At 37.4% G+C, this 12,267-nt stretch overlaps 1 protein-coding gene across 19 annotated transcripts in view; it reads right to left on the bottom strand.

Annotated features, from left to right (window-relative positions):
- The window catches only part of LOC126354230 (AF4/FMR2 family member lilli-like), a 437,146-nt gene that overhangs the window by 17,856 nt on the left and 407,023 nt on the right, over nt 1–12,267 (bottom strand). For all 19 annotated transcript variants that reach the window (XM_050003758.1, XM_050003732.1, XM_050003803.1 and 16 more), the window contains 3 exons: nt 3,511–3,613; nt 2,384–2,511; nt 884–1,123 (listed from right to left, as the gene is read on the bottom strand). In XM_050003758.1, the coding sequence (XP_049859715.1) occupies nt 884–1,123; nt 2,384–2,511; nt 3,511–3,613 (471 nt within the window). The remainder of the gene's footprint in view (nt 1–883; nt 1,124–2,383; nt 2,512–3,510; nt 3,614–12,267) is intronic.

Here is a 12,267-nt window from a genome sequence, read left to right as displayed (position 1 = left end):
CTGTGCATCGTTAATCATCTGCAGGTCTTCATTATTTCACTACATTCTTATGGTATTGCAGTCTTTCTGTAATACAACAGCAGTGTCTGCAAACACCTTATGGAGCTTTCAAAATTATCCTTTAGGTCATTAACATAAAGTCTGGTCTTATTCTTTGTTAGGTCATATTTTGTTGACTAAAACAAATTGGTGTCAGACAATATAGACTGTATTGCAGAATTATATCTGCTGTGTAACATGAACGAGATGCATTCAGTATTGAAACATATTGTGACTTTGTGTGTAAATGGCAGAGCACAAATACATTTGTATGGAGTGTAATTCCTGGTTATTTCTATGGTTTTTTTCTTTTTTTTTCACTCATGCAATGCTCTGTATGTACAAAGTAATGAAAAAGTTGTATTGTGGTTTAGATTTGCTGTTGACCTGTATGTTCCTCTATAGCTGTCTGAGTGACCCAGTAAACATGTTGCAAAGTTCGAAGAAGTGAAGGGTGTCATTTACAGTCAAATGTAACTTCATGTTATTCAAACTAACTTTCTCATTAATAACTGCTTTACTTGTAGATCTATTGCATGCCATTTTAGTATATAGAAGCAGAAGTGAAGCAACTTCTCCTTGATACACACTGCATTATGAAATAGTTGCATCAGTCAGGAAATAACTGTGCTACCTATACAACTGTTATTGCATTTCAGTCAAATCATATATTTATTAACTGAACCCATTAAAGACAAAAATTAGAGAACAAACATTGAATAAACAGAAAAATATGGAAGTAATTGTGAAGAAGAGGGAGTGAGGAAGAAGCTGAGGTGAGGCAAGAGGGAGGGAATTAGTGGAATAGGCAGAAACAAGATGGAACAACACAGATGTAACTCACCCTTGCCACATCTTCAGTTGACACTGTTGGTCGACAGTATCCAAATTCTGAACCTTCAGTCTGTGTCGGTGTGGTAGCATCACCAGATCCAGATGCACTAGCTTTCTTTCTTGCAGGGAGGCTGTGTGTCTTCCATTTTCCCTGTAAGAGTTCTCGCTCTCGCAAGCACAGTCTCTCAAGTTCTGCCATTTTTCCCTGTAGGACACGCTGCAGCTGGATGTATCGCATATGAAGTTCCACCTGTCAACACATTATTGCCTGATCACAACAGTATATTCTCCTTAAGATTACCATTATATGAACAAAAGTAAACCATCAATGTCAATACAAAGTAGCTATACATAATAAAAGAGCTACCATAATCTTTTAAAGCAATCAGAAAATAGCTAATATTCTGAACAATTATAGTACATTTACTGAAAATCAAACTCTTGGTCTTTTAAATATGCTGAATAATTATTTAAAGCACCTTCATAAAATATGAAATGAATAGTAGTTAAAAATATATGTGAATATCATTAAACATTTCAGATGATATTTATGTTGGATCATAATTTATGTTACATTTTCTATTGGCTGTTTTCTGCCTTTTATTGGTAAACCAAGAGATGTGAGTTCAAAAGCAGTAAAAAAAAGGATGTCAAACAGATCAAAAACAATACTCAAGTAGGGGAAGAAAATAAAGCCTGGAAGTAAGAACATTAATACTGAATTAGTTGAAAGGTTCCCTTAAAAATCTCTTCATAAAATAGTGAATGAAACTATTTATATAGAGAAGAGAGGGAAGGCTTTTAGCGCTGAAGGGAGAAGAGTCCAAGTGGGAAAAAAAAAAAAAAAAAAAAAAAAAAAAAAAAAAAAAAAAAAAAAAAAAAAAGCACTTAAATAAAGGTGACACATGCTGCAAAAATATGTACAGTAAATAATTAGAAAAGTGAAATTAGATGAGAAAAATTTCTTAATACAAGTTCAAAGACAGTTGCTTGATTCCAAATAAAAATTAGAGTATGACAAAATACCTATTTGTCGCACTCTCCTGATTTTCATTCACCTGTCTTCTTTTGCCTATTTTTTGTATTTATATCTCTCCATTCACTTTTCTCTATATTAGGTTTTATACTGTAACACACTTACATCACCATTCATAGTGACTAGTTTTTATTTTAAATGTTCCTTTTTCATGAGGGTCAATTAAATTTAGCACGCAAGTGACAAGGAAGGAAGAGTACTTGACAAACTGAAATATGGGAGTAAACTGAGCATTACTTGTATAAATATAAATAATTTTTGTCTGTCAGAACAAGATGATGAACAGAATATTTCCTCTCACTCTGATAAGCAGGTATTTTACATAATTTTACTTGACTTTTTAAGTTTCATTGTGGCACATTCTTTCTTGTATGTAGGAGACATACTAGACTGATTATCAAGTAATCAAATGATTAATAAGTAAGTCTGTAAGAGAGACAATTAATGTCTTATTATATTTTATGTATTACTTACTTTTCGGACACAGTCTTCAAATAGCACCACCATCCGCATCCTTGAATCACAGTTTTTAATGAAATTAACAAGTGTCTTATGGTCTGCTTTTTCCATATCATGTCCATTGATTGAGAGAATGACATCTCCTACAAAAATTACATTGGTAATTACACTTACTACACTGATCATTTATTTATTATTATTGTTTAATGTGTTCTTTAAGTGTTATTCTGTTAATGAGATTTGTTAGCTCAACTGTAATTATATTAAAGTGCCATCAAATGCATGTTATGTTATGTAACAAAACTGAAATCAGTAGTGATTTAAGTGTTACTATTGGTAAGCCTGCTCGAAAGGATAAGCAGCTAGAGTAGACATGTCTGAAATAGTGGGTAGAAATTGTCTAACCATAAAGGAACCAGTGGCAAAAGGGGATGAAAATACCAAACTAAATTACATCTGCCTCTTGAAAAATCTAAGAAAGGCCTCAAACTGCTCTAAAAAAGGATTCACCTGAGAGAAAAAATTATGAAATTAATGAGGCTTATTCTACAAAAACTGGTATCCAGTCTTGCTGAACGAGTTGCTCACTCAATGTAAGAACTGCAGTTACACAACATGGCCAAAATAAAGCTGCCTCAAAAAGTCAGACATCAAATAATTTACCCTACTTGATAAACTGATAAACAGGAGAGCTGCTCTTTACAGAAGATGGTGGGAATTGTCTTTTTCTTAATTTCTAGTAATGTCTTTGCTGTTTCGATTCCACTGTAAAGAAATGCTGGAAACACATTTTGAGCCAGTTTTATTTTAACTGCCTTTTCATTGGAGGGAAATAAAGAAAGGTGACTAACAAACTTATTAATGAAATAGCTGTTTACTGTTCAGTTGGGCAGTAGCTTAATAAGGAAGGGCAACAACTTAAAAAATGTTTTCTTACGTTATTTTGAGATTAAGCTGATGGATATGATCTCAGAGGTAAAAAAACTATTGTAATAGTGTCAAACTTTGACGGAGATATTGTAGATTACAGATGAGTTAAATATACAAATACAAACACATGGGCCGAGGGCCGCTTTGTTTATAAATGATAGAAACAATACATATGTGAATTATAAATAGTTGCATTCAGTTCACAGACTCACCTTCTCGCATACCAGCTCGAAAGGCGGCGCCATCAAAATCAACATAATCAACATATGTGATCATTTCAATTTCTTGTTCCTTCTTGTAGTGTATTCCATAGCTCTGCAGACAATCACAAAAAAGGAGTACATCAGTTACAACATATTATTATTTCAGATATTTGTGGGAAACTAATTTTACAGTGACAGTTCTTTTCTGAATGAACGACAAACTATAATAAATTTATTAGGGGGCAGTAATACAAAATGATCAAATGCCGACAACATTACATGTCGCCACAAACATAAGCTTGCTGTCTGCTGCTTCTCACTCTTTCATATCACTTATTTTATTCCACTTCCCTATCAGTTTTATTTTGATGGGCTGATAGTCCAAAAGTTCAGTGACTAAATTCATTTACAATTAAGAAATTTATTGCTATGAAGATCACAAACAATTTTTATGATAATATGTTCTGATTGTTCTTCTTTCTATGCAAATGCATTAGAGTCCTAAGGCATATATCATATCAGCACATTCAATGACATGATAGTCAAAACTAGTGTATAATTGAATATGGTTACAATACATGACTACCAGAACATATAATATAAAATTCATTTATCCATTTCTACTTTCCAGTTTGTAAATGTGAGCTGGCAAAAACTAAATAACACTGTATGCAGAAATAAAAAAACAAGTTTCACATAATAACTGTTACATGGGTTGGAGTGCACAACAGATTCAGCACATGGGAGTTTATAAGAGGAACTGGACTGATCTCACCTTTATTTTGCCTATTGACTAATTAAAAAAAATTGCAAGAAAGTTCAATGAGTATAGCTGCAAATTTTTATTCATATTGGCCATGATTTATTGGTTTCACTGCAGATTATATCAGTACTAACCTCAGACAATATTTTGTCTACTTTATACATAAATTGGGGCAGGGGGATAAGTGCAGAAAAAACCAAGTGCTCCTAATAATCATGTTATAAATTGTAGAGTGAACATATTCATGTATTCCTCTGATAGCCATTTGCTTAACTGCAAAATTTCAGATTCATCACTAAACATTTTGTGACAGGATTTGACTGATGAGGTACACTTCACTATTAAGTATATATTTATGTTAAAAATATTGTATTTATCTAGTTGTAATTTGTTCTATTACTATTTTCAATTAGATGTCATGGTGTTTAAGCAAACTATGAAGCAACATTGAACTGGAAGAAAACTGCTTGTTTTTTACACCAAATGTTATTGATTGTAACAGTGATATGTAAACAACTGTAAAATATTATACATTTCATCACTTTTTTCAACTTTGACAGAAAATAATTATGCCACCCTGGAAAGAGCAACTGATTTTCCGTTTGTTTTCTTTGTCTCCATGTACCTACTATTGCATATTTAATATTTATCTAGGCACAGGTAACTTATCAAAGGAGAATAATTTTCTATGTAATGTGAGGATTGAGAATGGTTGCCTGCAGCACTTGCAGGAAATTGTAAATATAGATATAATTTATAGGAGAGTGTTGAATAAGATGAGCTTTTAACTTACATTTCTTATGCTTTTCAATTTTCTGTGCCATTCAGTACAGCAAGCTATTAAAGATGTTTAGAATGAAATACAGAATTCTAAGTTAGAACTTAGAAAATAATGCTGAATATGCATGGCAATTACTCTAATTTATGGATTTTAAAATTTGTCCAAACCTTCCAAAGTAACATTTTATCAGAAGACAAACATTTTGTTCAGTGTAGGGGCAATGAGACAAATGGACCCTGCAATGAACTGGTGACATAAAGGTACCCACTAAAGCTCTTAATTTTGTCATGTGCTATCAAGAACTTGGATGATTTTAAGCATGCAGTCAAGAATTATGAAAACTCATCTGAAATAGTTACTCACTCCTTGCCAGATATGGCTGCCAGTACTCATAAGACCTGCAGTGTCATGTACTGCGACATACACAACATGGCCTGTCTTTCTCATGGGCCTTGGTTCAGTATGATGTTAAAAGTGCTTTGAAAAGGAATTTCTTGAAGGTTTTGTAAGTGGTGTGTTGCTGTTACAGTGCAACAAGACAAGGTTTAGAGACAATTAATGAAGAATATTTTTATCTTTTGCTTAAAACACCACAGTTGAATAAATGTTGCTGAAACATTGCAGACGTATGTCAAAACAATCAAATATTGTTGTTGTTGTTGGGGTCTTCAGTCCTGAGCCTGTTTTGATGCTGCTCTCCATGCTACTCTATCCTGTGCAAGCTTCTTCATCTCCCAGTATCAACTGCAACCTACATCCTTCTGAATCTGTTAAGTGTAGTCATCTCTTGGTCTCCCTCTACAATTTTTACCCTCCACGCTGCCCTCCAATGCTAAATTTGTGATTCCTTGATGCCTTAGAACATGTCCTACCAACCAGTCCTTTCTTCTTGTCAAGTTGTGCCACAAACTCCTCTTCTCCCCAATTCTATTCCATACCTCCTCATTAGTTATGTGATCAACCTATATAATCTTCAGCATTCTTCTGTAGCACCACATTTCAAAAGCTTCTATTCTCTTTGTGCCCAAACTATTTATTGTCCATGTTTCACTTCCATACATGGCTACACTCCACACAAATACTTTTAGAAACGACTTCCTGACACTTAAATCTATATTCGATGTTAACAAATTTCTTTTCTTCAGAAACACTTTCCTTGCCATTGCTAGTCGACATTTTATTTCCTCTCTAATTCGACCATCATTAGTTATTTTGCTCCCCAAATAGTAAAACTCCTTTACTACTTTAAGTGTCTCATTTCCTAATCTAATTCCCTCACCATCACCCAACTTAATTTGACTACATTCCATTATCCTTGTTTTGCTTTTGTTGATGTTCATCTTATATCCTCCTTTCAAGACACTATCCATTCCGTTCAACTGCTCTTTCAAGTCCTTTGCTGTCTCTGACAGAATTACAATGCCATCGGCGAACCTCAAAGTTTTTATTTCTTCTCCATGGATTTTAATACCTACTCTGAATTTTTCTTTTGTTTCCTTTACTGCTTGCTCAATATACAGATTGAATAACATCGGGGAGAGGCTACAACCCTGTCTTACTCCCTTCCCAACCACTGCTTCCCTTTCATGTCCCTCGACTCTTATAACTGCCATCTGGTTTCTGTACAAATTGTAAATAGTCTTTCACTCCCTGTATTTTACCCCTGCCACCTTTAGAATTTGAAAGAGAGTATTCCAGTCAACATTGTCAAAACTTTCTCTAAGTCTACAAATGCTAGAAATCTAGGTTTGCCTTTCCTTAATCTATTTTCTAAGATAAGTCGTAGGGTCAGTATTGCCTCAAGTGTTCCAACATTTCTATGGAATCTAAACTGATCTTCCCCGAGATCAGCTTCTACCAGTTTTTCCATTCACCTGTAAAAAATTCACATTAGTATTTTGCAGCTGTGACTTATTAAACTGATAGTTCGGTAATTTTCACATCTGTCAACACCTGCTTTCTTTGGGATTGGAATTATTATATTCTTCTTGAAGTCTGAGGGTATTTCGCCTGTCTCATACATCTTGCTCACCAGATGGTAGAGTTTAGTCAGGACTGGCTCTCCCAAAGCAGTCAGTAGTTCCAATGGAATGTTGTCCACTCCCGGAGCCTTGTTTCGACTCAGGTCTTTCAGTGCTCTGTCAAACTCTTCATGCAGTATCGTATCTCCCATTTCATCTTCATCTACATCCTCTTCCATTTCCAGAATATTGTCCTTAAGTACATCACCCTTGTATAGACAATCTATATACTCCTTCTGCCTTTCTGCTTTCCCTTCTTTGCTAAGAACTGGGTTTCCATCTGAGCTCTTGATATTCATACAAGTGGCTCTCTTTTCTCCAAAGGTCTCTTTAATTTTCCTGTAGGCAGTATCTATCTTGCCCCTAGTGAGATAAGCCTCTACATCCTTACATTTGTCCTCTAGCCATCCCTGCTCAGCCATTTTGCACTTCCTGTCGATCTCATTTTTGAGACGTCTCCTTCATTTACTGTGTTTTTATATTTTCTCCTTTCATCCATTAAATTTAATATTTCTTCTGTTACCCAAGGATTTCTACTAGCCCTCGTCTTTTTGCCTACTTGATCCTCTGCTGCCTTCACTACTTCATCCCTCAGAGCTACCCATTCTTCTTATATTGTATTTCTTTCCACCATTCCTGTCAATTGTTCCCTTATGCTCTCCTTGAAACTCTGTAGAACCTCTGGTTCTTTCAGTTTATCCAGGTCCCATCTCCTTAAATTCCCACCTTTTGCAGTTTCTTCAGTTTTAATTTACAGGTCATAACCAATAGATTGTGGTCAGTGTCTACATCTGCCCCTGAAAATGTCTTACAATTTAAAACCTGGTTCCTAAATCTCTGCCTTACCATTATATAACCTATCTGATACCTTCTAGTATCTCCAGGATTCTTCCATGTATACAACCTTCTTATATGATTCTTGAACCAAGTGTTAGCTATGATTAAGTTATGCTCTGTGCAAAATTCTACCAGATGGCTTCCTCTTTCATTTCTCTCTCCCAATCCATATTCACCCACTATGTTTCCTTCTCTCCCTCTTCCTACTCTTGAATTCCAGTCACCCATGACTATTAAATTTTCTTTTATCTCATCATACATTTCATCAATTTCATCATCATCTGTAGAGCTAGTTGGCATATAAACTTGTACTACTGTAGTAGGCATGGGCTTCATATCTATCTTGGCCACAATAATGCGTTCACTATGCTGTTTGTAGTAGCTTACCTGCACTCCTATTTTTTATTCATTATTAAACCTACTCCTGCATTACCCCTATTTGATTTTGTACTTATAACCCTGTATTCACCTGACCAAAAGTCTTGTTCCTCCTGCCACCGAACTTCACTAATTCCCACTATATCTAACTTAAACCTATCCATTTCCCTTTTTTAAATTTTCTAACCTACCTGCCCGATTAAGGGATCTGACATTCCATGGTCCGATCCGTAGAATGCCAGTTTTGTTTCTCCTGATAATGACGTCCTTTTGAGTAGTCCCCGCCCGGAGTTCTGAATGTGGGACTATTTTACCTCCTTAATTTTTTACCCAAGAGGATGCCATCATCATTTAACCATACAGTAAAGCTGCATGCCCTTGGGAAAAATTACGGCTGTAGTTTCCCCTTGCTTTCAGCCGTTCGCAGTACCAGCACAGCAAGGCCGTTTTGGTTAGTGTTACAAGGCCAGATCAGTCAATCACCCAGACTGTTGCCCCTGCAACTACTGAAAAGGCTGCTGACCCTCTTCAGGAACCACACGTTTGTCTGCCTTCTCAACAGATACCCCTCCGTTGTGGTTTTACCTATGGTACGGCCATCTGTATCGCTGAGGCACGCAAGCCTCCCCACCAACAGCAACTCCAGAGTGTGCATTGATACGAAACTTCCTGACAAATTGAAAGTGTTTGCCAGACTGAGATTCGAACTCAGGACCTTTGCCTTTCTCGGGCAAGTGCTCTACCAACTGAGTTACTCAAGCACAAATCACAATCCATCCTCACAGTCTTACCTCTGTTAGTACTGTATCTTTTATCTTCCAAACTTCATAGAAGCTCTCCTGTGAAACTTGCAAAACTAGAGCTCCTAGAAGTTACGCAGGATAACTTCTGTGCAGTTTTGAAGATGGGAGATGAGCTATTGGTGGAAGTAAAGCTGTGAGGATGGGTTGTGAGTCATGATGTGTAGCTCAGCTGGTAGAGCACTTGCCCATGAAATGCAAAGATCCCAAATCTCAGTCTGGCACACTGTTTTAATCTGCCTGATGTCAGTCTTTCCTTACATATTCATCCTTCAATATGACACATGTTTCCCAAGAATGCATAATTTGGTGGTTACCTTGGTTGCTGACGTCTGCATTTTGGCTGTTCAAAAAATGTTCCATCTCAGAAATCACATCATAGTCATTTCGGAAATACCTGCCATTCACTGTTTTTTCATCTGAGGGAAGAGAAAGAAGCCACTGGGTTGCATACCAGCTGAGATGATGCAAAATTTGATGGCCCAAAGAAGCAACATGTATGAACCGATTCTGTGTAGAATGTGCTGGGGCATTGTTGTGGAACGAAAACAACCCCTTGAGCAACTTCCCACAACTCTTCTTGTCGACACCTTCCTGCAAGCTTGTCAGAAGATTCTTGTACTTATCTATTAGCACCACAGCATGGCATTCCCAAAAATGTATCACCTTTTTTGATGATGGCTGGGTCCCTTATCTTCTTGGGGAGTGGTGAGCCCACATGTTGCCACCGCTTGCTTTGCTCCTTTGTCTACGAGGTCATAAAGACACACCTATCACTCTTCCATGGTGGTTAGGCAGCTAAAGAAGTCATCTATAGTGGCCTGACACAGTAACAATATTTTCTCTGTTGCCTCATTTTGGCGGGCTTTTGGAATGGGTGTGAGCAGTAGAGATTAGAAACGGAGTGAGTAGGAGTCTTATGTTGCAGGCTGCATACTTCACAAATCAAGACATGCTGTTAAATCAGTGCTAATGGGCTTCCTTCAGTTGTGCTGTACTTCTGTGATCATGACGAGTCTGAGAGCTGACGCACTGTGGTCGCTTCATACTCATTGACTCGTTCTCTCTTGGTGAAGCTGGGAAGCAAGCATTAGGGTGTAAGAATAGTGATGACTTATTGTTAGTATGGAAGATGAGTACACGATCTTGCTGCTGTAATGTAGCAATGGCAAAGCGAAATGACTGATCATGGGGATCAGATGGCCTTCAAAATAACTGTGTTTTGCAAGACTGTGGTGGGTGTAAGACAAAACTTAGCTGATGCAAAGTAGGCTACACTATTGCAAATGTGTTCTATTAGAGAAAGAGTGATAAGTTTGGAACTATAGGACACACCTCAAATGAAAAACATGCAAATTTAGCCCAATGCAAACAAAATGGTTGTGTTCTTGTTTATTCCACCTCCACCATGAGAAAATATATTTGTTGCGTCAAACGAAACCTGGACAAGCGCAACGACACTTTTACATTCCTGCAGCAACAAAGTGCACTATTTCTATATTCATCTAGTCGTGGCAACTTACATTTATGAGATGATAGCGAGTTGTGTAGATTATCATTCATTTCTGTAATTTATTTTAACAATTAATCGTCATTTATTGATTGCACCTCATCTTCACATCATGTTTATTGGACTGGGTACTGCCTCGAATGTGTGTATGTGCCACTCTAATTGTTAGACGTTCTCTGAATAGATATTAAATATTAAAATAAATTTACAGCAGTCTTCGAAACAGTTTATCTACATAAATGTACGTATAAACAGAACGATATTCACTGCTAACCGACTAGGCGTTATGTTGGCGTGTAACCTGCTTCTGTCATTTAGGCAAGTTGGACATTTTGTGACATTTCAGCTTGCTTCTCTGCACATAATGTATGATCTACATGATAAATAAAATTACACTCGAGAATGGCTGCAAAGCCAAAATCATGACTGTATAGAATAAATGAATATTCATTTATAGTTCAATGGTGGAAATCTCTTTTAAAACGGTTTCATATGCAGCGAGAATGACGCGAGCCCTTGGGTATACTTGCGAATTCGTGTTCTCGCTCTCCTTTCTAAGCGAGTCGGGACCTCTCGCGCTCAACAGACTTACGAGTGGACTGCAGCAGAGACAGGCATGTCTAGTCTACGGGCGTACGAAGACGGTGAGTTCGGAAATTATGTCACGGGATTCGCTGACGATTTGAAGCGAGTATAGGAAGCTCGTTTCTGATCTCTAGTGAGTAGCCAGAGAGCGAGTGAACTTTTTCACTTTCGAAATTTTATGTTAAGTGTTGAAAATTGATCCACGACTGATTTTCAGTTTCCATCTGTAGTCTCATTTGCGATATGCCAGTCTTTGAGCACCAGGACCTCCAGTTCTCTTGTGATCCCAGTTCTTTGGACCTGCCATATCATTCTTCACCATTCAGACATGTCTGCCAACACTGGAAGCATCTGCGACGACTAACCACCGTGTGGTACACTGAGGTGACAAAAGTCATGGGATAGCGATGTGCACATATACAGATGGAGGTAGTATCGCGTACAGAGGGTATAAAAGAGCAGTGCATTGGCGGATCTGTAATTTGTACTCAGGTGACTCATGTGACAAGGTTCCCGAAGTGATTGTGGCCGCGCGACGGGAATTAACAGACACTGAACGCGGAATGGTAGTTGGAGATTGGCGCAAGGGACATTCCATTTCCAAATGACTAGGGAATTCAATATTCCGAGATCCATAGCGTCAGTGTGTGCCAAGCATTCCACATTTCAGGCATGCGTTTCATTCATCATCTCTTCGGCACTAGCCCCGTGCTTTGTTTTACATTTATTGTGCAGTAATAGCTGTTTCTTCCCAACTTGACAATGTCATGTCATACCCGAAGGCTACATACAGGGTGTCCATAATTAAAGCACTAGTTTCAGAACGCTATAGAGTGAGGACCACTGTTCAGAATGACGTCAAATTTAAACAGCATATTACTGGTGGAGTGGAAAACGTCGTGGAACAAAAAAAATTAACGAACATTTGACCAACAGCGTCAGAATACGCACACTAACAGATGCGTGGCACACGGATGGCCCTCAGTTTGCTTCCAAGACGCCCAAAATGACTCTCCATGAAGGATCGCTAGCTGCTAATAAAGCTCTTTCTCAAGAATGGTGACCGTGCGCAGGTAGCCCAGCAGAAGTTC

The sequence above is a fragment of the Schistocerca gregaria genome, chromosome 1, assembly GCF_023897955.1.
Source record: "Schistocerca gregaria isolate iqSchGreg1 chromosome 1, iqSchGreg1.2, whole genome shotgun sequence".
NCBI classification, from domain to species: domain Eukaryota; kingdom Metazoa; phylum Arthropoda; class Insecta; order Orthoptera; family Acrididae; genus Schistocerca; species Schistocerca gregaria.
This window is presented reverse-complemented; position numbering and strand designations above follow the sequence as displayed.